Here is a 25,299-nt window from a genome sequence, read left to right on the forward strand (position 1 = left end):
GTCAGGTGAGGGACGTGGTCACTGTGAATGGGCGTGGTCAGGTGAGGGACGTGGTCACTGTGAAGGGGCGTGGTCAGGTGAGGGGCGTGGTCCGGCGGTGGCGGGCAGCCCTGCGCGGCCCCGGCCCCGCCGCGGTGGGACCGGACCCCGACACCGGCGGTGCCCTGGCTGCCCCGGCAGCCGCCCCAGGGCTCGCCGGGGGTGGGCACAGTAGCTGGGCCGCAGCGGTGCCCCGGGGCCAGGCTGGTGCCCGGAGCAGGCCTTGGCTGCGCTCGCTGCCGTCCCCACCGCACTTGTGGCAGCTCGGGGCTACCGTGGGGAATGTGGGGAGGGGAAATGTGGGGTAAGGAAAGTCCCTGCCTGGGGTAGGGGGTGATAGGACACATGGCCGGGACCGGGAGGAAGCACCGGGAGGCAGGGTGGATGCATGGACAGGGGGACGAACCCCCTTGCACATGGGTACAGCCAGGAGAGGACCGAGGACAGGGCAGGACAGGGCTGGACAGTCCGTGGCTGCTCTCCCGGCTGAGGGGGGAGGATGAGGCCGTGGTTTGCAGGGGAGCTTGGGCTGTTGCGAAGCTTTGCCGTGTGCTGCGTTCCCTGTCTGGCTTTCTGAGCTCCAGCTCCATCTCGCACCACTCCCGCGAGTTTTACCTCTTGTTTCTTCACCGGGAGCTCCCGGCCCCGGCTGCCCTATGCATGCTCCCTATGCCGGAGAAATCCCACCTGCTCTTTTTACTGCCACAGGGCTACAAAGGCGGCGAGGGTTAGAGCTAGAGCCCTGGTGCAGGATGCTCCGTTTGCCATAGTCATGCCTGGTTTTCCCACAGATTTAAAGCTTCGTTGGCTTTCAGGGAAAGGCAGAATGAGCCAGCCCCGGACAGGGCTGTGCCGCCGCCCCGCTCCGGTGCACCATCCCGGGTGAGCAGAATCAGCCTCATCTCAGACTGCGGTCTGCCACCTCCCTGCTTCTCTGCGGGGGTCTCTGCGGACAGGAGACCCCTTCCCTGTGGGACGGGAGCTCCTCGTGCCCGGCCCTGGCAAGGTTTGGAGCAGGGATGGCCACCCTAGACACTCGAATGGGTGCAAAACCACATGCCCAAGCCTGTTGCAGGAGCAGCGGCATTGCCTGTCCCTGCTGCTCGCCCTTGGAATGGTCCTGCTGAGCCCTGAGTGTTCCCTAAGTGCGTTATTCCTTCCCACAAAGGACGGACACCTCATCACTCCCAACTCTGTGAGCCGGCAGCCAAGTCATGTGCTCCCCACACCATGTCCCACACCTGGACCCCCTCGCCAGCATGCCCAGACCCTTCCCACCCGGGCAAAGGGACAGCGCTGCCCTTTCCTCCGGCCGCACTGTCCCGGAGGCTGTGGGAGCTCTCCCCATCTCCTGCGCTGCAGGAAGAGGGTCTGGGGCAGAGATGGCTGGGGACACCAGAGGAAGCCGCCGTTCCCTGGGGATCGTGGTGGGGGATCGGGGTGGCTGTCCTGCTCCCAGGGCTGGTCCCCCGGGTTGAAGCCGGCAGCAATGCCAGACCATGCCAGTGCCGAGCCGTGCCGGGCGGGTGGGTGACAGTGGGTGACGTCGGGGAGCAAACCGAAGGGTGCCCGTGGCTAATCAGCTCCCACCCGCCGTGTTTGCCCAGCAGTGCCCGGGTGGCTGCTGCTCCCGCCCCGCGTTGCCGCTGTGAGTGCTTAGGGAGAGGAGAGGGAGCTGTGCGGAGCCGGAGCCGGTGCCCAGCTCCGCCCCTGCAGGGAGCCCCAGGGCTGCCGGCCCGGGGAGAGGGTCGGTGACAGCCCTACCCAGGCTGGGACACTCTTCTCGCCAGTGCTGCACCCTGCCAGGAGCTGGGGACACCATCTCAGCACTGGGGACAGCTCAGACCAGGGTGCTCAGGGCAGGGGGCAGGGAGGGCTCCGAGAGAGAGACCAGGAGCTGCGGTCACTCCAAAAACAGGAGAGGGGGACAGCTCTGGAGCAGGGCTGTGGGTGTCCCCAAGCCCAATGACCATTGTCCCACTCCCTGAGTGTCCCCAACACCGGTGACAGAGTCTGGGTGCTGTGTCAGGCCCCTGCCATCCTGTGCCCTTCAGCTGTCAGGGGCAGGCTGTCCTGTGTCCTCTGGCCATCCTGCGTCCCCAGTCACCCTGCATCCCCCAGCCATCTGTGTCCCCTGGCCGTGGTCTGTGCTGCCCCGGATGACCCCGCTGGCACGTCCTGCTGCCAAGGCAGAAATGGCACCTCTGGCACAGCGCCTCTGGGACCTGAGCTGATTGTCATCGTCCCTGTCCTCACAGGGGAGTTGCTGTGGGGGTCAGCATGGCCACAGGCCATAGCACAGACACAGGACACACAGGGTGAAAATGCTGTCATCCAGGTGCTGTCCTTGCCGTGGGGCTGGCTCAGCCACTCTCCACATGGCATGTTCACCTTCGCATCCACAGATTCCAAAACCTCTTCCAGGGCTGGTCGGGGAGCCCAACATCCATTTCAAAGGGGCACAAGGCTGGAGATGGGTGGTCTGAACTGCATGAGGGTAGTGCAGCACCTGGGGGTACATCACGGAAAGGCTTTGCCCACTGCAGCAGCAGCCCCTGTTTGCAGAGGCATCGCTCGATACGCAGTATGTTCTTCAGAAGATCCCTACTCCAGGAGTCAAAATAGCATGAAATTTAATTTTACGCCTATTTGACAAAGCTTGATTTCGCCTCCAATCAGCAGGGAGATAAGAGCCCTCGGCACAAGTGTGCGGGCAGTTTGGCAGCTGGGGCTGCCGATTTAATAGGTGAATTTACAGGGACAACACTTGAAAATCCCCTGGCTAGTGAACCATTAAGGTGAGCCCTGCCTTCCGTCCCCGCGTCCCTCCCCGCGCCGCTCTCCCGTTGCTGGGTGCTAAAGCAAACCCCAGCTCTGTTTACCGAGTCTACTATTACAATACGGCTACCAAATATTTGCCAGCCGTCAGCTCGCTGCTCCGCTATAAATACTTCAGGCCCAGGTGGAGGGACGGGCAGGGGGAGCGGCGCGGGAGCCTATGCATGGCCGGGCGGCAGCGCCAAGGTGAGTGCGGAACCGCGGCCCGGGCGATGCCCTCCTGCCCCGGGGGTTTTTCCGGCTGAGGATGGCGGCGGGGCAGGCAGTGGGGTGGCCCCGCTCCCCTCTCCCCGCAGTCCGGAGGTGTGAGGCTGAGCCCCCCCGACAACCCACCCCGGGGCAGCACGGAGGCAGGACGGGGGGTACCGCGGTGGGGACGGCACAGAGAGGGACACACAGAGATGGCAAGGACAATCTTGGGCTGGGTGCAGGTCCCGGCACCATGCTTGGTGTGGCAGGAGCAGGTCTGGTTCCCCAGGATTTGTTCCCTGCCCTGAGACCCTCTCAGCATGGCCAGGGGTGTCCTGCAGTGAGGCAGGGGTGGGGATCCTTCAGCACAGGTAGTACAAGCTACAAAGGGGCCACATCCAGCTCAGCGAGACCCAGCTGTGGCCAGAGCCCACCGGGGCAGGGCAGGGAGGCAGTGGGTTCTCTCAGTTGCAGGGGAACCCACGGGGCCATTGTGTGGGCAGGGCATGGGGCTCGATGGCACTGAGCCCAGCATGGCAAGGTGGGGGCTGAGCCCCATTCACCTCCGTGCACAGCCCTGCGGTGAAGGGGAACATCCCTCTGCCCCGCAGCTCTGGAACACATCCCCACTGCCCTTCATCCTGTGGACATCGGTCTCCCACAGATCAAAGTGAACATCCCTGCTGCCCCATGTCCCATGACTTAGGGACATTCCCATTGTCACACATCCCATGCCTTGATGGGGACATCCCTGTTGCTTGATATCCCAGGGTTCAGTTAGAATATCCCCACTGTCCCATGTCCTGTTGCTTGTAGGGGAATGGCATCTCTGCTGCTCCATGTCCCATGACTCAGGGTTATGCTCACACTGCCCCACATCCCATGTTTTGGTGGGGACACCCCTGCTGCCTGCTGTCCCAGGGCTGAGTGGGGACACTGCCCTGTTTCCTATGGCTAGTGGGGACATCCCCAATGCCCCACATCCCACATCTCATTGCATGTGGGGGACATCCATGCTGCCCTGCAGCCCCACCTTGGCCATGATGTGGCACAACATGGTCCCCTGCCCTCTCAGGGCTGCTGGGTGGTGGGTCAGGGCTGGTGCCAGGGTGTGTCACCCTGACCCCGCTGTCCCTGCCCACAGGGTGAGTCCCGGGGGTGCCTCTGAGCGCTGACATGGCTGCGGGTGTCATCCAGCCCCTGGCCGAGTTGCGGCTGCCCTCGCCCTTCCCACACGGCCTCCTGCTGCCCACGCACCCTGAGCCTGACTTCCCCGACGTCTCCGAGGAGGAGGAGGAGGAGGAAGAAGAAGAGGATGAAGAGGAGGAGGAAGTGGAAGCAGTGGAGGAGAGCGTGAGGCCGGAGCTGGCCGGTGTCTCCAGCACTGCCGAGACCACCCTGCGTCTCCTCAAGTTTTCGGAGCTCATCAGCTGCGACATCCAGCGCTACTTCGGGCGGCGGGGCCGGGAGGAGGCCCCCAGCAGCTGCCCCGTGCCCGAGGACTGTGGCTCACCCCAGAGCACTGAGGCTGTGCCCGAGGCCGTGGTCCCACGGCGCAGCCCGGGGGCCACACACATGCTGGGGCCGCTGGCCGAGCTCTTTGAGTACGGCGTGCACCGGTGCCTGCCCGCCCGGGTGGCCGGCAGCAAGACACAGCGGCTGGAGAGGAAGTATGGCCACATCACCCCCATGCACCACAGGAAGTTGCCACCCTCCTTCTGGAAAGAGCCAGGCCCAGGCCCTGCCAGCCTCCTTCACGCTGGCACCCCTGACTTCAGCGACCTCCTGGCCAACTGGACAGTGGAGCCAGGGCCAGAGCTGCCAGGCACTGGGCGGGAGCTGCCGGGTCGCCTGGGGCTGGAGGCTGAGCCCTTTGCTGGGCTGTGACCCCACTGTGGCCCCAGAGCCCCCAGTCCCGCCACGTGCCACCCAGTTAATGATAAACCTGGTGGCCCCAGTGCCAGCACCGGGGCACTCAGAGCTGCCGGGTCGAAGCTGGTGATGGGACGAGTGAATAAATGACTCCTGCCAGGCACCAGCGTGTGTGGTGTCCTTTGCCACCCGCCACTGTGGCATCCCTGCTGCCAGTGACAAAGGGCCACGGCTTGGCTTGACCCTCGGGGGCTGCTGGCTGCCCCGGCAGCAGTGGGAAGAGGAGGGAAGCACGGTGCCGGCGGGAGCCAGCAGCCCGTGTTTACTCTGCGGCCCAAGTCAGTGAATCCCATCCCCTTATCTCGGCCGTGCCAGGGCAAAGGGCGACGCAGGGCCTCATAAAGCACCCGGCTGGCAGCACCCAGGGGGACCCTTCACTGCCTTGGGGAGCCACTGTGCCTTCCAGCTCCCCTGCCCCATGGCAGGGTCAGGGATCTGGACCCACACAGGAGAGCAGGCCTGGCTTTTCTTCCCCACAGCCCCGCCACCAGACCTAGCTGTTACCAGGGCCCAGCTGAGGCATCCTCTGCTTTGTGGTGGGTTTTTGTTGGTCTTGAAAGGGAAAAGAACCCAGGAAGGGGCAGCCACCCCCTGCCTTGAGCCTTCTGGGGGGGGCAGCCCCCAGGATGCAGCCCCACCCCACCCCCTTCACTCCCCAGCCTGTGCCCTCCCAGCAGCAGGAGTGGGGACAGGGCTCTGTTCAGGCCCAAGGGGACACCTGAGCCTGGACAGTGGCCCCAAGGGAAGCAAGAGACAGGCAGCACCACAACAAAAGTACAAACAGACTTTATTTCAGCACAGATCCCGCAGTCAAAAGCCTCTCCAGGCACCAGGCAGCCTGTGTCCAAGTGAGGAAGGGGCAGTCCCAGGACAGAGGCAGGGCAATGCCAAGGAGAGGAGCAAGGACAGGGGGAGATGGGAGAAGTGAGGTGCCAGGGCTTTGCTCCCACCCCCTGACCAAATCCAGGACTGGTGGTGGGGTTTGGGGTGCCTGGAAGGGTGCAGGCTGCTGGAAAGGGCCAGAATATTGCCCAGGAGTGACTCTGGATCCCAGTGTAGGAGCAGCAGTAGTGGGAGGACTGCAGGGGTGGCAGAAGGGCACAGGCTGCAGGACCAACATCGCCCCAGCACAGGCAGCTCTCCCCTCCCCATGCCTGCCCCAAATTCCAGGGGTGTCTCCCCACACGTGGGCTGGGGTCAGAGTGGCTGAGGGAACCAAGAAAGAGCCAGAGGCGGCAGCTGCAGAACCACGGGAGCCCTTTTATTGCACAGCCAAGCAGGGCACGTCCCTCTCCTCAGTCCCAAGAGGCAGGGAGGCAACCCCAGAGCTCATCCCAACCCAGCAAGCAGGACCACAGGGCAGGGGGGAATGAGGGGCTGGGGGTAGGAGGGAGCCCCATGATGTCCCCACTGCTCCTCTCACAGGCCCTGCAGCCAGAGCTAGGGCAGGGCTAAGTCCCAGACAGCCCAGACTGGGTGGATGAGGCAACAGAGGCCACGTGCCATGTCAGAGGAGTGTGTCCAGCTCAGTAGGGCATTCCTGCTCCCCATGGAACACTCCAGCCTTCACCCAACCTTCAAGGAGAGCCTATTCCAGGAGCTAACAGAGCCAAGGGTGAATTTTGATCCCTCAGGGAAGCAGAGGAAGGGGTGACAAGTGGAGGCAGTAGACGTGGGAAGGCAGCAACAGGCAGGAGGGCCGGGGCAGCACGGCCCTGCCAGTGCTCCAGGCACTGCAACACCTGCACGGACTGGCCAGGTCCTCTCCCCACCTCCTGCAAAAGGGGGTCCCCAGCTCCGAGGGGCCGGGGCACGTCTCTGCTGGACCACACTGCCTCACGTCTGTGCCAGCGAGAGCTCCTCCAAGCCCTCCTTCCCCAGGCGGTACCTGGCGAGGTCCTTGCGGGTCACCATTCCCACCACCTGCCGGGAAAGGGACGGGGTACAGCCCCCTGTGGGCACACAGGGCCTGGGGACAGCGTGTCCCTGTCCCCTGGAGGAGCCCAGGCTGCTTGGACACAGCGAGCAGGGACTCACCTCATTGCGATTGTCCACGACCACCAAGTGCCGCAGGCCCAGGGCTCGGAAGAGCTTGAACACCCGTGGCAGAGACGCCTCCTGCAAGGGAGAATGGGGATGGGGGGGCTGCAGCAGCCCCAGACAGCACCCATTGCCCACCCTGATCCCTGGGGAGCTGTGTAGAGGGGTCCCTGGCCATTACCTGGGGCACAGTGTAGGGCGAGGGGTTCATGAACTCGCTGAGGTCAATCATGCAGTCACGCTCGTCCTGGGAGACGTGAATGGACTGGATGGGGGGGAAGCGGGGGTAGGCATCCCGAAAATCCTTCAGCTTCAGCCGCCGCTGCACCAGGTTCAGGTTGGCCCTTTCCACAAAAACCTTGGGAGGAAAGAGATGGTTGGGGACTATCCCGCAGAGCTCACAGGCACCAAGACAATGCACAGGGGCAGGGAGGGAAAAGGGCAGAAGTGTGGGACAGATGGACCATCTGCAGAAGCACAGCCTATTTCCCACTCGCTCAGGGTTTGTGAGCCCAGTGGGGTGCAGGATGATGCTGGGGTAACCCCACCACTGAATGGCAGCACCCACCATCCCTCTGGGTGAGCTGAGGGGGATGACAGGCACCCTCTGCCAGCTCTTCCCAAGCAAGGCAGGCAGCAAGGGGCCTGAGCCAGAACTGGGACAGCAGACACAACCCAAACAGTCTCCACGCAGCATTACCCACCTTGTGCTTCAGCAGGACGATGAGCTGGGAACGCAGGATCAGACCCCGCAGTCCGGCAACCTGCAACAGGGCACCGTGTGTGAGGGTCCCACACTGCAGCCAGCCCTTGTGTGGCCACCCCAGCTGCATCCCCTCCCCAGTGGCAGCCAGCCTACCTGTGTGGTGTCAGCGTTGCTCTCCACCACGGGGAAGCCGTTGTGGTTGGAGGAGGTGTCACTGAGGATGTCCACGACCGTGCCCACGCGCTCGATCCTCCGCAGGCAGGTGACAGGAGTGCTCATCACCTCCCTGCAGGGAAAGCTCCGGGTGAAACACAGCCCCACGGCAGCACACACCAAATCATGCAACCACAGCACGGTGTGGTGGGAAGGGAGGGAGCTCATCTCATTCCAAACCCTTTCTATGAGCAGGGACACCTTCCACTAGACCAGGTTGCTCTAAGCCCCATCCAACCTGGCCTTGGACACTTCCAGGGACGTGGCAGCCACAGCTTCTCTGGGCAACCTGTGCCAAGGCCTCACCACCCACACACCCTAAATAGCCCCCAACACACGACTTCTCAGTGCTCATGCCTCCTCTGTCCCCAAAAGCTGCCAGGGAGAGAGGAAGAAACACACTGCAGGTCACATCCCTGCTGGGGAAGAAGCTGAGCTGGTGGTACCAGGGGGCAGCAGGCTCCTATGACCAAAAGCTCACCACCTCCACTCCCAGCTCAGGCCAACAGTGTGGTCCAAAAGCTGCTACCACAGCAATGCCCAGCCCACCCACCTGGCTGTGAGGGAGTGGGATGTCACTGGGGCCTCCCAGTGCAGGAAGGGGACGCTCTGCAGCTGGATGTGCATGTCGTACAGTCCCTGCAACAAGAGCCAAGCCATCAGGAGAAGCCTGGTGAGATGCCAAGGGGCACAGCCAGGCAGCAACTCATCCCTCAGAGCGGGCACATGCCTGTCCTGGCCCCACCCTGGCCCCCCAGCACCACCAGCCCTGACCCACAGTCCTGAGGAGCACAACAGCTCTCACCTCCACAAAGTAGTCTCCCACAATCTTTGCTGTCATCAGCACCAGCATGATGGGGAAGCCATAGGTGACGTTGCCTGTTGCCTCCATCATGATGACCGTAAGACTCAGTGTCATCCGCACTATCCCACCTGCCAGAGGCACCCAGGGGGTTTGGGGGTTTAGAAGGGCACGGGAAAATGGAGTGAGGGCATCACAGAACACCTGAGGGCCCTGAATCTCTCAGTGATCCAGGACTGCCCACCCAGGGGTGCCCTGGGTGAACCCAGCCCTCACTGGTGTCCCAGCACTGCCTGTGCTTGGCAGGGTGATTAGGAAGCTGACAACCAGGCTGGACTTCAGCTGGGAAGGAAGCTGTCAGGGAAGCAGGGAGTGCTTTTTCCCATGACAACTTCACCCCAACCAGCACTGTGCCATGGGGAACTCACCCAGTTGTGCAGCAGCTCCCATCAGGGCGTACTTCCCAGGATCAGCCCAGATCTGAGCACAGGAGAGAGAAGGAGCCGAGTCACCCGCTGGCTCCAGGGCATCCAGAGACAGTCAGCAGAATCCTGGCCAGCAAACCCCCCTCCAAAGTAGGGAGAGGTGCCTGAGGCTGCCTGAACAACCCAGCTGCTGGCAGGGCTCCTCTGGGACATGGGGAGGCCCAGACTCAGCTCATGAAGACATCAAGTGAGGATGCCAGCCCACTTCAGAGCTTTCAGCCAGTTCCAGACACACTCCCTGCACATGCCACCAGCCCAGCAGTGAGGGAGAAGGGCTGAGTGCCACGGCTTCCCAGCCAGGACTCACCGAGCCCTTGGTCAGGTAGGACAGGGAGATGCCGAAGAGCCTCCCCCAGGCTGCCCCGATCAGCAGGGAGGGGATGAAGACCCCTGCGGACACCGTCAGGCCGTAGGTCCAGCAGGCCAGGAAGAAATACATCAGTGTGAACATGCCCAGCGTCATGGGGTTGTAGGAACCTGGAGTGGGGAAAAACAGAGTCAGTGCTGGTCCCACAGCCCAGTGATGGCCACAGATCAGGCAGCAGCAGCCCCACGACACACTCCCAGCAGCAAGAGCCCCTCTTCTTGGGCTGCACCTCCTGCCCTGGCAGCACAGGCCTTTCAATCTGGCTCTTCAGGTTATTTCTGCCCCCTCCAGTGCCCCCACCCAGCAAGAGCCATCCCAAGCCCTCACATCCCATTCCTCCATCTCGTGACCCATCGATGACCCGTCCCCTCCCAGCCCTGTGGTTCCCAGCCTCCCATGAAGAACTTGAAAGCCCCGAGGGAGGGACTGCCAAGGCTGAAGGACAAGCTTGGGAGGACAGAGGCCCCATGCCAGCTTTGGGATCAACTGAGCAGGGCAGGTCCTACAAACTCCCTTCCATTGTGCAGCTCCCACGGCTGCTCCAGCCAGTGCCATGCTGTCCCCCAGCACAGGCTGTGCCATCCCAGCGAGACCCTGCTGACCCCACAACCCAGCTAAGTGCTATTTTGGGATTGCTGGGCAGCCCAGTCTAGTTTAAACAAGCACTTTGCAACCCCTCCTTCAGACAGAAGCCTTGAGCCAGGCAGGACTCAGCACTGCAGCGAGCAGCCCCAAGACACAGGATGGTCATCTCTTGGCTGCAGGTGGCCAGGCTGTACCCTCTGGGCTGAGGATCCTTCTGTTCCCCACCCAAGTGCAGCTGGGCACAGAACTCAGATTCCACAACAGGCAGAGGAGATGCTGGGGTTACACCAGGTCCAAGGAAAATGAAGCTGGAACCTGGGAACCAAACTGCATTTCTCAAGCCAATCCAAACCCCAAGATCCACCTCCACAACCCAGAAGGTAAAGTCATTCTGGGGCAAGTGGCCCTGCTAATTAAGAAAACATCCAGCAACATTTCCAGAAAGGACTTCAGACAGACAGCAAGGGTCAGACACACTCTCACACAACTCAGAAGCAACACAGCATGCAAATGTGCATGAACAAAAACGGGTCCCTGGCTCCACAGTCTCCCGACACCACAGCCCTTTGGCTGAGCTCAGAGGTGCCACCAGGCACAGCACCCATCCCTCCTCCTTCCACCACTGCAGCACAGAGTTTTGGGAAGCTCACACGGGCCACTCATCCCCTGTCTTGCCCCAGGAGTGGTCAAGCAACACACTGGCCACCTTGCATGGACCCTCTCTGCTGGGTGCACTGACCTGGAGGGTCATGGAAGAGGTTGACGACGCTCTTCTCAGGTGTGTTGAAGAAGGCAGTGGCCATGGAGTTGTACTCTCCATCAGCACAGAAAAGCTGAAAAGGCAAGATAAGAAAGAGTTAGAAGTGGCATGGAAGACTGAGGGACATGTGCCAGTGAGGAGGCAGCTCTGGGCAGGGAGGACACCTACAGCAGCTCTGCCTGCACCGGAGGGCATCAACTGAGAGGTCCAATACCCCAAACCCAAGCAGGGTCTTGTCTCCCTGCTGAGCCCCCCAGGCTCAGGGTGCCCCCCACCCTGAATGCTGTTCTGCAGCATGTCCTACCTGCAGGGGATACGCCACAGAACTCCCCTGGATGGGCTGGCAATCTCTTGAGCAGTAAATCATGACAAATCCCACAGTCGCCGTCACTGCTGCCACCAGCATGGCCTCAACCACCTGGAGGCAGGGCCTGTGGATGTACCTGTGAAGAGAACAGAGGAGTGAGGGTGGCACCCAGGGGTGTGGGCAGGATCAGCCCCAGCCTGACTGGACATGTCACATCAGGCATATGACAGCCTGGCTGCCTCTGCTCCCTGCCCAGACCCTGCCAGGCTGTCCTGCTGCTTGAAAAGCTGGTGACAGGTATTGGCTTGGCCAGACTGGTCTCAGTCTGCTTTAGCAGCTCTCTGCCTTCTCTCACTCCTCTCAGAGCACATGACAGTCAGGTCTGCAGCGTCTGCACCCCTCTGGGCCCTCCAGTCACTGGAGGGAAATACTTGGCAGGGTCAGAGCAGTGCTGGGATGCTGTGGGTCACAGCCTCGGCCACAGGCAGCGAGAGGTACATGGCATCTCTCAGGAACTGCTGTTGCTCACATTAAGTGAGAGATTACAGCCTTGCTCCATCTGAGAGTGCCACTTTGAAGGAATGCAGAAGGCACCAGCCAACCCACATCAATCGCTTTCATTACCTGTGAGCTCTCACCTGATCCGGAACATCGTCAACCAGTAATTGAGGGCATTGAACAGGGCTCCAAGGATCCCACCTGCGAATGTGAGAGAGGAAAAGCTCAGCATGCAGGGCCTGGGCTGCCCACAACCCAAGGAATCTCTGAAGATCATCTGCAACCCATCCAGAATGACTGGCAGTCCAGACACCCTGGGCAACCCACATGTGGATGCTGTCCCTGTAGCCAGCCAGGACCTGGCACCAAGAGGAGCCTGGCACCAGCAGTGGGCAGCCAGGGCCCAAAGTCACAGTGCTGGCACCAGGCAGGCAAAGGACAGGCCAAATCCATGGGGATAAGGGCAGCTCACATGACAGCAAGGGGCTGCCCAGGACTGCAAGGCACTGATTCTGCTCAACATGGGTTAAAGGAGATTGACTTTGCTACTAGGATTGGGCCAGGATCCAGGTCTCACCCCTCCATAAGCCCCACAAGCAGCTTCTGCTCCAGAATTTAATGGATTCCCCATTTTCCCCAGGAAACTGGATGCCAAAGCTTTTTAGACACAGACAGAGAACAGAGGAAATTATTCAGACTAATCAAATCGAAAAAGCAGCATTCTCTTACCAACCACTCCCATAAAGATGAAGATAGGAATTTCCTGAATTGTGTATCCCATTTTCTGCAAGCAAGAAAGAAGTGGGTTTCAGATCTCCTGGCCCGTCGGCAGCCCCACAGTCAGTCACTGACTGCTGGGACAGCACAACTCTGCACTGGCACGAGGCTTTCAGAGCTCAAAGTCTCCGCTGAACAGCCCACAGACTCCAGAAACTCCTTCTGCTGGGGCTGGTGGAGCTGAGATCTGGCCAGACCCCACAGCCTGCTAATGCAGAGCCTGCCTCAGCCCCTGGGTGATATTACAGACAAATTGATGTCCCAAAAGCGGCTAAGAGCTGCTTCTAACCCCCCACCAGAGCCCTACACGGGGAATACCTGTGCCTACCTCGCTATCAAATCTGCCAAAGTTGATAAGCCCAGGGCTGGAGAGATCCCAGGCATTGCCGTGGTAAATGCTCAGGACAGAGTTCAGAGTGAAGGTGGAGATCATGGAGGCAAAGAACTGGAAGGAGATATGGGCCAGAGTCACTGCCAGATGCCTCCAGCCCCATTTCCTCACCACATGCCCCCTGCACTACCCCAAACCACCCCCCAAGGCCCTTGGGCAGGGCTTGGTGCCCATGGTGTGGTGGGGACAGGAGGTCACATTCCCTGTGGCAGCACTTTGGGCAGCTTACCCTGACCAGGGTCTCACTCCTCCTTTTGCCTCTCTGTTGCCCTGGGGCACAGCCCAAGGCAACTCCCTTGAAAAGGAGCTGGCAGCAAGACTGAGCTCAGCCAGGCCCAAATTCAGCCCCTGAGGACCAGGGCACAGGAGGGGAGCTGGGATGCTCTTCTGTGGGATGGGTTACCCTTGCTGGAGCAGGGATGTCAGGAGGCCTGGGGCTGCAGGGCACCCGGAAAAGGCAATGCCTCACACCAGAACCAGCAGCCTTCCACTGCTTTCCAGCACTTACGATTCTCCACGTCAGGAACTGGTTCCAGAAGGAAGCCCCTTCCTCCAAGCTGAACAGGACACCCCCTGCAAACGCAAGACACAACATCTTCACAAGGGGGATGTGCCACAGCTCATTGGCTACAGCACCAGCTGAGGACCCAAGATTCACCCCAGACCATGTGCCCACACTGCCCAGATCCTCTCACAGGCAAGCCCACCAAGCCATCAGTGATGCACTGATCACAGCAAAGCCCCCCACTGCCATCCTCCATCCCACAGAGGCAACTTTTGGGATCTGAGGTAGATGATGCCCTTGCCCTTGGGCAGGGCCCACACCTGCATGGCGTGGCAGGAAAACTTGGAAGGCTCCTGCAGTGCCCTATGCAGATCCTGGCAGCTGCCTCCAAGCAAGTGGGAGCAACCTCCTGAGGAAATCCATGTCCAGGCACTGCTCAGTGCCAGAGAGCCAAGACACACACCCACAGGGGCACCGAATGCAGCCGAGACGCCGGCGGCAGCTCCAGCAGACACAAAGTCCCTCTTTTCTGTGTCTCTGCGGAAGTACTCGAAGATCTGAAACAGGAGTGAAGGTGGCTTTAGGGCTGGCCATGGGCACAAGCTTCGGAAGATAGAGGGTATGATATGGACAATGCCAAGCCACCAGTGGGAACAGCCAGGTATGGCACAGAAGGGCACCTGCAGCACAACCCCTCAGACCTCAACACCAACCTTGAAGTCTCGCTTTAATGACGTGGATCTCCCCTGGGAGATCCCAGCAGCAATCACGGATCCAGAGTGAATCATGGGTCCTTCCTAGGGGCCAGAGAGCAGAGTCAGATCGGGGAAGGAAGAACAGGAATGGCTGAATGCTGCTCACCAGCTTGCAGTCCTGAAGCTGGATGGGAGTATTTCCCTCAGGCAAATACAGACCTTAACGTTTTCCCCCTTCCCATCCTGGAAGTATTCAAGACCAGGTTGGATAGAACTTTAAGCAACTTGATCTAGTGAAAGGTGTTTCTGTCCATGGCAAAGGCTTGGAATGAGAGGATCTTTAGGGTCTCTTCCAACCCAAACCATTCCATGGTTTTATGAAGTCCTTATTCTTGCATGTGCCTCCTGTGCCCACCTCCTGTTCCCACCAGCCGAGGAGACAAGTATTTTCCTTGCCTGCCTTAAATCCCTGCAAGCCAGAAAGGTCCCCATGGGGTACCCAAGTCTCCCTCATCTACTGTTTGCAAGGACAACCACTGAGGGACAGAGGCTGCTGCTCTCCTGCCCTCAGCCAAGCCACACACGGGCTGGCATGGTGGCACCACATGCCCCAGGGGCTCCTCAAGCTTGGCAGCGTCGCAGCCACCTTGGCCAGCAGACACCAGGGAATAACACTGGGAAGTCACTGCAGGGCGCCCAGCACTCTGTCCCCAGCACAGGACCGGTGACAGGCTGTGACACACGTGCCAGCAGTGGGGACCAACACAGCAGCAGCACGTCAGAGAGAGCTTTGTGCACGTCACCTTCCCAACAGCCAGGCCGCCGACCACCGAGAGGATGACCCCACAGACTTTGATCACCAGGGTCTGCAAAACAGAGAAGGGCACAGCATGTCACAGGGGTGGCACGAGGAACACAGCCATGGCAGCCACAGGGGACACAGACCCAGCAGGCCCTGAGGCATGGGAGGAGCCAACCACCCGGAGAACTTGTGATTCTCAGCCCCAGCATTGTGGCAACGGAGTTGGTCAATTTTCTTCTTGTCCAGAGCAAAAATCTACCCAAAGCTGCTCCTCCCAGTGCCAGCTGCCAGTCCCAGGGCAGGAGATTTAACCTCTTGGCACTGAGGGGGAAACAGCTATGGAGCTGGGAGCTCATGCCAGCTCCTGCTGTGCCACAATGTGGGCAGGGACCACTGCAGGAGGACACAACGTGCCCAGGCCATCCCACCACCTCCCGATTCCTACCTTGAGGCGGACAACATGTGGGATCTTCACACCGTTGAGATAACATTTGATCTGGGGAATGCCGCTGCCGGCTGCCACAGGCTGTAGGGAGCAGGGAGAGCGTGAGTGGCTGTCACACACAGGGTGGGGACACAACAGCCACCTTACCCCTGTCTCTCAGCACAGGGGACACCCTGTACACCCTCAGGGTGGCTCTGAGATGAGGCCAAAGCTTATCAACAGACTCTGGAGGTGGGCTTGAAGGAGGCACCTACTTCCTAAGGGCAAATGTGCCAGGGAAAAGGAGCTGGCTGGGTTCTTGGGGACACTCAGGTTTTTCCCCACCCTGTCACAGCTACAGAAGGGTCACACTTGGTGGCCAGGGAGAGCAAGGGCAAAGCCACAAGGAAGACACTGTGGATTAGAGTGATCCATAGGGAGTCCCGGTCCCTGGCTTGTCCTGCAGAGGTTGTCCCTGAGGCACCCAGCCACACTGGTCTCTGTTGGTACTCATGTACACCCAACGAAGAGAGGCTGAGCTAGGGCCAAGGCTTGGGAGAGCTGCACCCCTGCCCAAGGCTGGAGCACAGCCTCTGCCCCAGGCTGCTGGCACATCCCAGCAGTCTGACAGCCCCACAGAAACTCCACAGCACAGCTGCAGCCAACACCAAGGAGCTGATGCTACCAGGAGCCAAACTGGCAGAAATACATTCACTATTTACAAAATTTTGCATGTTTTCTGGAGACATGACCCTGCTTTGCCCATGCAAAGAAACTAGAACAGTTCCAAACTCCTACCTCTATGAAGGCAACGATGACAGAGCCCACCATCACCACGCTGGCGTTCAGGGTGGCCCAGAGTAACAGGGAGAAAGACAGGCCCCCTTTGGCAGTGAACTTGTCGATGTCTGGGGCAGCAGCTCAAGGAAAGAGCAGTATTGCTGGGGTACCATCCCTCCCACTGCAGCATCTCACAGCATCACAGGATGGTTTGGGTTGGATGGGACCTTAAAAGCCATCTAGTTCCAACCCCCTGCCATGGGCAGGGATGCCATTCACTAGACCAGATTGCTCCAAGCCCCCTGTCACTTAGAGCATCCAAGGCAGCTGAAATGAGCCTCCTCTGTTACAGCGGTGCCCAGCCACAGCTCAGCCCTGCAGAGCAACTGGGCAGCAGAGTCTGTGCCACCAAACCGGAGCGAGGAAGCGCTGCCCTCTTCCCCCATGACCCCTCTCATGGCTCCCAGGAGATTCCAGAGGTCCCAGCTGGCCAGCAGCCACTGCTCTGTGAGGATACTGTCCTTCACCACCCGGTACTTGAGGCCAGCCAGGTTCTCCACCACGATGTCGATGAAGCAGGCGACAAGGCCAGTGAGGATGCCGATCATGGCACAGATGACCCAGCGCTTGATCTCCACTGTCCGGAAAGCCTGAGGGGCAGATAGCAGTCACACCCTGCTGCCATGCAGCCTGGCATTGAGGGGACCCCAACACACCTGCCACCTTCCCCAACACAGTTCCAAGTCTGGGAAGCTCCAAGGAGAGCCAGGGAGCACCAATGCTGGCTGACCCAGCAAAGCCTGGACACAATTTACTGATTTTAAGCAGTGCTCTTGTACCTCTGTGGGATCCCTAAGGTGCTTTCCCAGCTTGCCTGCCTCCATTAGGCCCATCCTGTTGGGATTCTTGCTGTGGCACTGATTCCCAAAGCCCCCAGGGCAAATGTTTCACATGACTCCAGAAGTCCCTCTGCTCAGGGACCTGCCCCATGTCACCAGGCAATGCCACCACAGGCACCCAGATTAGCTCCCATTCCAACCACCCCACGCTGGGTCCTTGATCCTGTGGTTTCACGGCTTGTCACAAGCTGGTCAGTGCCCATAAACCCATCCCAGCTTTAAGCTAGGCTTTAAGCACAACCTCTTCTGGCACAAAGAAGCTCCCCAGCAGCCAGGCAGGGGGAACAGCTTCTCTGGGCCACCCCAGCTGAGATGACTGTGGGCAGCCCAGCAAGACTCACCGCATGGTTTATCCTCCTCTCCTCCTCCAGGAATAGCTGGTTTTCACTGTTGTCATAGTCCAAGCTCTAGTTTGGGAAAGGGAGATGCTGTTATTGTCTACCAGGTGAAGAGACCCTCATGCTGGGGAGTGCTGCCCTCAGCCCCTCACCCTGCTCCTGTATCATTTTCCTCCCTTGATTCCACTCCTTCCCCACTGAAACTACCCTCACTGGGCAGCTGTGAGCCCTTGCCCCTCACACCTCACCTGCTGCATCCCAGAGGGCAGAGCTGAGATGGGGCAGATGGGCATTTACCTCGTACTTGAGTGACAGGAGCTTCTCGTTGTGGGGGATCTCGTTGGGATGCTGCCGAGGGAGCTCTGTCTCCTGTGGGATGTGATGCACAACTTAAGATGGTCAGGTCAAAGTCCAACCTTCCCATCCACCATGCAACTGCTGGTTTAACTCCTTTTGATTCTCAGGAGAGGCACAGAGGACTGCAGGTGCAAGCTGCCTGGCAGGCAGGGATCTGGGATGATTTTCCACCAGTTGGTGGATGTGTGGGATTTAATGCAGCTGGACCAGCTGTCAGGGGTGCACCCTCACCAAGCACCCCCCCATCCCCAGGCACAACATCTCCCCAGCAGCAGGTGGAGGGTTTGCCCAGCTGGGTACACACTGCCATGTTGACCTGGCACTGAATCCAAGCAACTCCATGCTCCAGTTGAGGGCAACCTTTCACCTTGGCAGGAAATTCCTTAGGCCAAAAGCAAGGAGCTATTTCAAGCAAACCCATGTTTTTGGGCAGAAACCAAATTCTGTTTCCCAAACACCTTTGACTGTGCAAGCTGTTCCCAGCTCCGAATTAGGGCATTTACTGAGGATGCCAGAGGGGCCCCTGGGGCAGCAGCAGCTGCCCACGCCACAAAGGTCACCCAGCCCCAGAAGAAGTGCTGGAGTCCTCGTGGAACATGCAAAACGTGAAGGAGGGAACAACAGCAGCTGTTAGTGGAAGAAGGGAAGGGGTCTCCGTAACAGTGGGCCCCTCCCTGTGCTACTCACCAGCTCATGGATGTCCTCGTTGAGGTCCACATTGCTCAGCTGCCCGATGCGCAGGAAGGAGGAAGGAGTGAGCTGAGGAGAGAAGGGAAAATGAGGTCAGTTCCTGAATGCACTTCAAACCTCTCAGGAGGAAGGAGCAGGCATGCAAGATGCTCATGCTCTGCCTCCCTCACAGAGCTCTGCCCGCCTACCACTGCCAGGGCCCCCCAAAACGCAGCACCCTGCTCTCGGAGGACACACACCAAGGAGGTGGGATCCAGTGCCCTGGAGGGTACCAGGGGCAGCAGCAGCCTGCCAGGATTTGGGTGAGCTGCTCCAACCTGTCAGCTGGCAGCGCCAGCTCACCTGGGAAGGTGCCAGACAGCAGCGGCTCATTGGGGACTGGCCACCACCAGCCTCTGGCATCGAGCGCGGCTCCTGGCACAGCACCGAGTGAACCTGTGCCGAGCGGCACGTTCCGTGCTCCCCTGAGGCTGGGGAGGGACAGAGCCCCTGGACAATGCACCACCTCCACAGCCACCAGCTCACCACGACGTGCCCTCAGCTGGCGGGCCCAGCCAGCAGCAAGGAGCAGCTGAGGGCATGTCTGGCTCTGCCATCTGCTCCACAGCAGCGGTTCCCAGGCGGGGAGAGGAGCACATCATGTCAGCGTGTTTGTCACCCCCCGAGCAGCCAGGACCAGAGTGACAGCCAGGCTGGCTGCCAGCCAGGAGACACAAGAGGAAGCGGTCACACTGCTCCTGCACAGCCTTGGGGACACTGGTGCCTCTCTGAGCCGGCCCCAGTGTGATGCTGGGAAGCAGCGTTTGCATCTCCCCCTGGGGAGCAGGTTCTCCTTTCACTAGTAAACACTCGGGCTTGTTACTGGCAGTGCAGTTGCATAACATGGGAGCTTTTGGACTGTTTGGGGCACCTCTGTCACCCGGATGAGGCAGGCAGGGGCTTGGGCTGCAGCTGAGCAGTGCCACAAGGGGACCCAGCTGGAGCAGGCAGGCTGCTGTCACCCCCTCCGTCGCTGCAAAACACAGGGATGCACAAGGATCCGAGCACTGTCCCTAAGCACAGCCCAAACACCACTCCTCAGCATCAAGATCTTCCCCTCCAGAGCCTCACCCCTCCCCAGCTGCCAGGTTAAAGAACTGGAGGATAAAGAGGGATGGTGAGCAACAGCAGGGCTCTGGCACATCGGTCCCTCTCTGCTGGCAGGTCCCAGATTGAGCCCCCTGCTGCTTTAATCCCCACGATCCCGTCTGGAACGTGCAGGCCAGAGCTGCTGGGAGCCATGCACGTCACTGCAGAGGAAGAATATCCCTTTGTGTTTGCAGCCTGACCTATTTTCCCATTTTTCCCTCTGCTCCACATTCTCCTTCACTCCCTGACCTGCAGATGGGTTCTGCCCCAGCTTCTCAAACCCTCTCTGGTGCCCTTTAGCCCCCAGCAGCCCCAGCCCAAAGTGCTCCATGCTGCCATTTTCAGACACTGGTTTGGCAAAACCAGCCTGGGCTTTGTTTCTGGTCCATGATAGCTCCACAATCCCAGTGGAAAGGATACAGGTGGACCCTTTTCCCAGCAGTCAGAGCAGACCACTGTGGACTTCTACGAGCTGGGCACACACAAAGCTGTCACCTCCCTGGATAGGAACTTAGGGTCACAAGCTGGATGCAGGAACTGCCTGTTCCAGTGCCTGCCAGTGCCCAGCTGCTCTGGTGGCAGGCATAGGTCCCAACCAGGCTCCTGCCATCCTGAGGAGGGGGAAGGACACATTCCTTGCCCTGAAATCTGGAGGGACGAAGCTGAGATCTTGCAAAGGAAGACACCCCCACCTGGATTGAGGAAGCAGAAGGATTTAAGGCTCCCGTTAGGTGCCACACATCTAGGGCAAGCAAGATCAAGGCAAGGAGATGGAAAATGTCACTCATGCCTTGTCCCTTGTGTAAGACCCCAGGCAGGACCAGCCCTTCAGGGAAAATTCTCCTTCTGTTACCTACGGGGGTCTGCAGAAAAACCAAATGTGGCTGAACCAGTGACACCCCACCCCCTTCCCTCCTCCCCTGTGCAGAAAGCAGCCAGGGCCCAGCAGCTCAATTCCCAATCAATTAAGCACTAGCAGGACACAAGCACAGATGAAGGGAAAGGAGGTGCAGTGGAGCCTGAAGCTGAAATTCCTTAGACAAGCAGCATATTTTTAATATCCTGCCCCCAAGTCCTGGCACCCCTCTGGCATCTGCAAGCAGAGGCCTGGCTCCTGTCCTGCCTGCCACAGGGATCACATGCCAGGAAGACAAGAAAAAGATACTTCCATCAGCACCCAGCTATAAGAGAAAAAGGTGACATTCAGGCAGCCTGGAGCCAAGAGAAAGGGTTATTTGTGCACAGCTCAAAGATTCACCGAGCAATGCCCTCCTTGGGATGTTTTCAAACTCAGCCAAGGCAGCTGCTGATCCTGGGTACGTGTGATGTTGGTGTGACTGTGCTGTGATTATCTCCACATAAAAACATGCACTGCTGCCAAAACCCAGAGGGCACAGATGGGTTAACTGCTCTCCTGCCCCAGGAGAGGCTCTGGGACACACTGAGCCTCACTCTGCCAGTAGCACACGAGTGATAGCACCCAGCCCTCAGCCTGTTTAGGTGGTAAATTCCATTCTGAGCTCTGCAAAGAGATGTCTGGAGCCTTGATCTGAATAAAAATTATTTATCATCAGTGTTAGTGGGCAGGAATGTTGGCAGGCAGGGCTGCTCCTCCAAGGGACCTCACCAGGCTGCAGGGAAGCCCACAAATTCAACAGATGCAAATACAAAGGCCTGCACCTGGGATGGAGGAGTCCCAGTGGTCAGAAAGCAGCTTTGTTGAAAAAGTCTTGCAGCAACCTGGTGGGTGAGTGAAGAGGTGTCAGTGGCACAGACCTGGAGTGGAGGTGGTCAACACCCTCCTGGGTGGTGCAAGACCACTGCCAGAAGGTCTGGGGAAGGGATCCCACACCTCCGTCTGGTACCTGCAATAGCACACCTGGGACTTGGCATCCAGTTTGGGCTTCCTGGGACAGAAAAGGCACAAAAAGTGAGCTCAGCAAGAGAGTTGGGGGCTGGAACACGTGGCAAGACACACAAGGAGAAGCTGGTGCTTCTCAGGGAGATCTTCTTGCCATCTCCAGATGTGAGAAGTCTGATGTGGACTCTGCTCCACAGCCCATTTCCACAGGGATGAGCCAGCAAGGCTCCTCACTGCAGGACATGACCCAGCACGAGGAGAATGAGGAGACCTCCTCCCCCAGACACTGCCCCTTGTCACCGTCCTGTGCTCAGTACCGAACTGGCAGCACGTGACTTTCCATTATCGATGAGATAAAGCCCAGCACAGACTACAGAAGGAGCCCACAGAAACTGTGGGAGGGAAGGAAGAGGATTTCCAGCTCCCAGGGCCCTCTTGGCCCCAGAACACTCTGTCCCTCCTACCAGGCTGTGTCACTGGTGTGTCACCGGCACGAGAACCCTGTCACCAGCAGTGAATGGGGGAGATGAGCTGCAGGGCTTTTGAAACCCCCCTCCTCTGGCACAAAGCCAGAGCTGAGACGGGCTCCAAACCAACCCAGCATCATCCCCAAAATGCTTCACAGCAGGAGAGAATGGGGCTCCTCATCTCCAGGCTCATAACAGGAGAGAAAGCACCTGGACTCTCCCCGAGATGTCACCACTTGGCTACGCTTTTGCTTCCAGGCTCCTGCACAGCTGCTCCTTGACCCTCACCTCCCCGAGGATGGGAAATGCTGTCATTGCCCTGGCCTTTCTCTTGGCACTTGTCCCACGTGTCCCCTCTGCAGAGGAGCAGCACAAGGATGAAGCACTGCCATAGTCCCTGATAGCTTGAGCAACCAGCAGGAAACTTCCTGAAGTTCCTGTGCTGGGGGAAGCTCCTGCCACCACTCGAGGGCAGTGGCTCTCCAGGGCAGTCACCTCCAGGCTCACAACAGCAGGGACAAGCAGCCTCTCTGCCAGTAGCCCTGGCCCATCTGCCAGGAATCAGGGCTCACCTAGCACTATTAGTTCTCTTTTTCTGCCTCCTCCCACCAAGACTTCTTGATTGCAGCCTGGCCACGTTTTTTGCAACTTGTTGCTTGAGGTTAAAGAAAATGAGACCAACAACATCCAGAGATGCAGAATAAACACACAGAGGCTAAGAAGGACAATCTGCCCAGTAGCAGCCTGGTCCTGGTGACCCCTTGTTCCAGGCAGCCTCTGAAGCAGGAGCATTAAACCAATCCCAAAGTCAAGGCATTTCAGCACAAATATCTTACAGCATATCTTCAATGGTAGCAAAGGAGAAACGTTCTTTGACAAAAAATGTTTCATGATGGAAATTGGCTGCTCTTACTAAAATTTTCCACCCACTTCCCAGCCTGAGAACCAACACACACAACTCGAGAACACAGGAAAGGGACGGCCCACGGCAGGCATGATGCTCAGAGGTATAGGCTGCCTCTCACTTCTTTATATACTCAAGGCACCAAAAAGCCCTGGTGAGAGGATGAAGGCTTAGTCAGCTCAGCTGGCCCCAAACCAGAGGAGACCTCAGGGACAGGCCTCTCACACCCCCACTATGGCCATAGGTGTCTTTATCCAGCCTCTCCTCACCTCCCGCCCACAAGAACTCGATCTCAGTCCCTCACAGCTGTCAGCTGGGGAGCTACAGACCCGTATTTCCTCTAGTCACCTTAAGATCACTTTCATTTCCATTAAACAAGCACGTGAGAAAGGGAAGAAGCTCCGCTAGGGGACATTTTTATTGTATTACCACAAGTACCAAGTTCAAATCTCCCCTGAGCTAAGCAGCTCCAGCCTCTCCTCTCTGTCCTGCCTTCCCACTTCAATGCATACGACTGAAAGTCATCTAGGGCAAAGGGAGAGGCAGCTGTCTGACACCAAAATACAACCCCAGCATGACAGTGGCCACTGCCAGGGGCACGTGTGGTCTGGAGCTCCAGCAAGGTACTCCCTCTCCTCCCTTGCCAAGGAAAATGCCACGTAGTACCACGTCACCAGCTGGGACCCGAGCTGCTTGCGCTGTGAAGGGACAGGGTGACAATAAGTCACATTGGCAGGGCTGGGTGTCCACCTCCACCTGCCCCTGCTGCAGCAGGCCTCAAGCACTTCTTCCAAACCCTTTCCCAATGACCCCCAGCCACGAGATCTGGTTAATCCCTATACTAATACCCTTCAAACCCGCAGAATTCCCCACATGCTGTAAGTATACGGGGTCCTGTTGCACTGCCCAGGAGGATTACTTTTATTTTCACCCCAGAACAGCTGCCACGGTACAGCTGCCTCCTTCCAGCTGCCATTCCCAGGTCCCAGAGCACTACACAAGGCTCTTCCAGCCTAACGAGCCCTGCATTTCCCTCTAATTAGCCCACTGTTCTGACTTGCCCAGGAGCAGGGCAGCACGGAATCGTGCTGGGCGAGACATCCCTGCTAACAGCTGCCAGAACCTGGCACTGCTCCTCCCTATCTAAGCTCAAGTCGCCCAGAAAACTCCCCACAGGAAATTTGAGGATGTCACCTGGAGGCAGTGCCTGTCCCACCTGGTGCTGGCACAAAAGTGCTCCACGGACCCATCCCAACATCCCATCCACACCACAGCCCAGCACAGCCCACCCGCCCTCAGCTCCACTCTGGTAAAGGTGCTGAGCTGCCTGTGGGGGAGAGACCGCCAGGCAGGCAGCATGACTAACAGCCTGGGGGTACACTGGAGAGAAGTTCTCTTCACTTAATTACCCAAAATTAACTTGCCAGAAGGAATTGGCCCCCCTCTGTAACATGGCCCACCCTGGACCTGCTTTATGCCAGTAACATCCCACAGGACACCCTCCACCACTCCAGTGTTAGAGGCTCTTGTGTCTGAGCCCTACCTGTTGATCTGGGCAGCAGCAGCACATCAGGCATCAGGCTCTCACAGAAAGATATTTCTAGCAGAAATGAATTTAGTAGAAATGAATTTTACATGGACAGATAGAGACAGAACAAGGGGGAATGGCTTCAAACTAAACAAAGGGAGAATAGATTAGATGTCAGCAGGAAATTCTTCCTTATAAGGCACAGGTTGCCCAGAGAGGTGGTGGCTGTCCTCCTATCCCTGGAAGTGTTCAAAGCCAAGCTGGACGGTGCTTGGAGCAACCTAGTCTAGCAGAAAGTGTCCCTGCCCATGTAAGGGGGTAAAACAAGATGAGCTTTAAGGTCTTTTCTAACCCAATCCATGCCGCGATTCTCTGAATGAGGAGAGCAGCCCCAGCGGGCAGGAGCAGGGCCCTGCTCCGCGCAAGGTCCTGCTGGCAGGGACCGTCCCACGGCGGAGGAGGAGCGGCCAAGGGCTGCAGCAGGGATGGAGCCGGCCCGCACGGCTGCCGGCTGAGCACTGACTCAGTCCCACGCTCAGTTTTTCCCCCACGAGTGCCCCGTGCCCCGGCCCCTCCCCACGCCGGGTCCCGACGGGTTCTGCTTTCCCAGCCTGCGGGAGCCCAGAGCGACCGACCCCGACCGCCCCCACCCAGCGCCGGGGCAAGAACGCGCTTAAACACTACAGGGGAGGGACGGGGGCGCAGACACGACCCCGACCCGCGGCCCCAGCGATCTCCGTGCTTCCTCCGGCGCAGAGCGGCCCGGGACGGCGCAGACCCCCCCCGCTCCCGGTAGCGGTACCCACCTGCCGGGCGCTGCCCGCCGCGCCGGGGCCGGTACCGTTGAGCAGCGGGGTGGTCTCGCCCGCACGCCCGTCCTCGTCGTCGTCGCGGTCGCGGCCGGACCAGGACACCTTCTTGGCGACGTTGGCCATGCGGGGCGGCGGCGGCGGCTCCTCCACCGGGCCTGCCCCGCCGCTCAGTCATGTGAC

General features: G+C 59.1%; 2 protein-coding genes across 3 annotated transcripts; one reads left to right on the top strand and one right to left on the bottom strand.

Annotated features, from left to right (window-relative positions):
• The first annotated feature begins 386 nt into the window (after positions 1-386).
• PERCC1 (proline and glutamate rich with coiled coil 1) lies at positions 387-5,101 on the top strand. The gene is made up of 2 exons (XM_042037648.1): positions 387-3,063; positions 4,211-5,101. Exon 2 carries the CDS (start codon positions 4,243-4,245, stop codon positions 4,951-4,953), a length of 711 nt encoding a protein of 236 aa, XP_041893582.1. The 5' UTR covers positions 387-3,063; positions 4,211-4,242; the 3' UTR covers positions 4,954-5,101.
• A 667-nt stretch (positions 5,102-5,768) lies between these two features.
• CLCN7 (chloride voltage-gated channel 7) lies at positions 5,769-25,299 on the bottom strand. 2 transcript variants are annotated; one of them, XM_042037328.1, is made up of 25 exons: positions 25,114-25,299; positions 18,417-18,488; positions 17,670-17,741; positions 17,376-17,441; positions 16,653-16,785; positions 16,154-16,263; positions 15,377-15,457; positions 14,933-14,995; positions 14,148-14,231; positions 13,898-13,991; positions 13,438-13,502; positions 12,867-12,983; positions 12,491-12,545; positions 11,902-11,962; positions 11,261-11,399; positions 10,936-11,029; positions 9,552-9,721; positions 9,188-9,239; positions 8,763-8,890; positions 8,511-8,596; positions 7,898-8,030; positions 7,743-7,802; positions 7,220-7,396; positions 7,036-7,116; positions 5,769-6,921 (listed from the first exon to the last, which is right to left on the bottom strand). In XM_042037328.1, the coding sequence occupies exons 1-25, from the start codon at positions 25,240-25,242 to the stop codon at positions 6,835-6,837; spliced, it is 2,409 nt and encodes an 802-aa protein (XP_041893262.1). In that variant the 5' UTR covers positions 25,243-25,299; the 3' UTR covers positions 5,769-6,834. The 2 variants fall into 2 exon arrangements, with proteins under 2 accessions (XP_041893262.1, XP_041893263.1); XM_042037329.1 differs by lacking the exon at positions 25,114-25,299 and adding an exon at positions 24,323-24,364.

The sequence above is a fragment of the Corvus kubaryi genome, unplaced genomic scaffold (assembly GCF_017639235.1).
Source record: "Corvus kubaryi isolate FWS band 111438036 unplaced genomic scaffold, C.kubaryi_AGA036_p1.0 37387, whole genome shotgun sequence".
Lineage (NCBI taxonomy): Eukaryota > Metazoa > Chordata > Aves > Passeriformes > Corvidae > Corvus > Corvus kubaryi.

What these genes read in the sequence shown, in the direction of transcription:
- PERCC1 (XM_042037648.1), top strand. Translation starts at nt 4,243, where the DNA reads ATGGCTGCGGGTGTCATCCAGCCCCTGGCCGAGTTGCGGCTGCCCTCG.
- CLCN7 (XM_042037328.1), bottom strand. Translation starts at nt 25,242, where the DNA reads ATGGCCAACGTCGCCAAGAAGGTGTCCTGGTCCGGCCGCGACCGCGAC. An exon ending in CGGCGGGCAGCGCCCGGCAG is followed by an intron (nt 18,489 to 25,113) that starts GTGGGTACCGCT and finishes TTCTCTCCTCAG; the next exon opens with CTCACTCCTTCCTCCTTCCT. An exon ending in TTGGCAGATTTGATAGCGAG is followed by an intron (nt 12,546 to 12,866) that starts GTAGGCACAGGT and finishes TCTTGCTTGCAG; the next exon opens with AAAATGGGATACACAATTCA.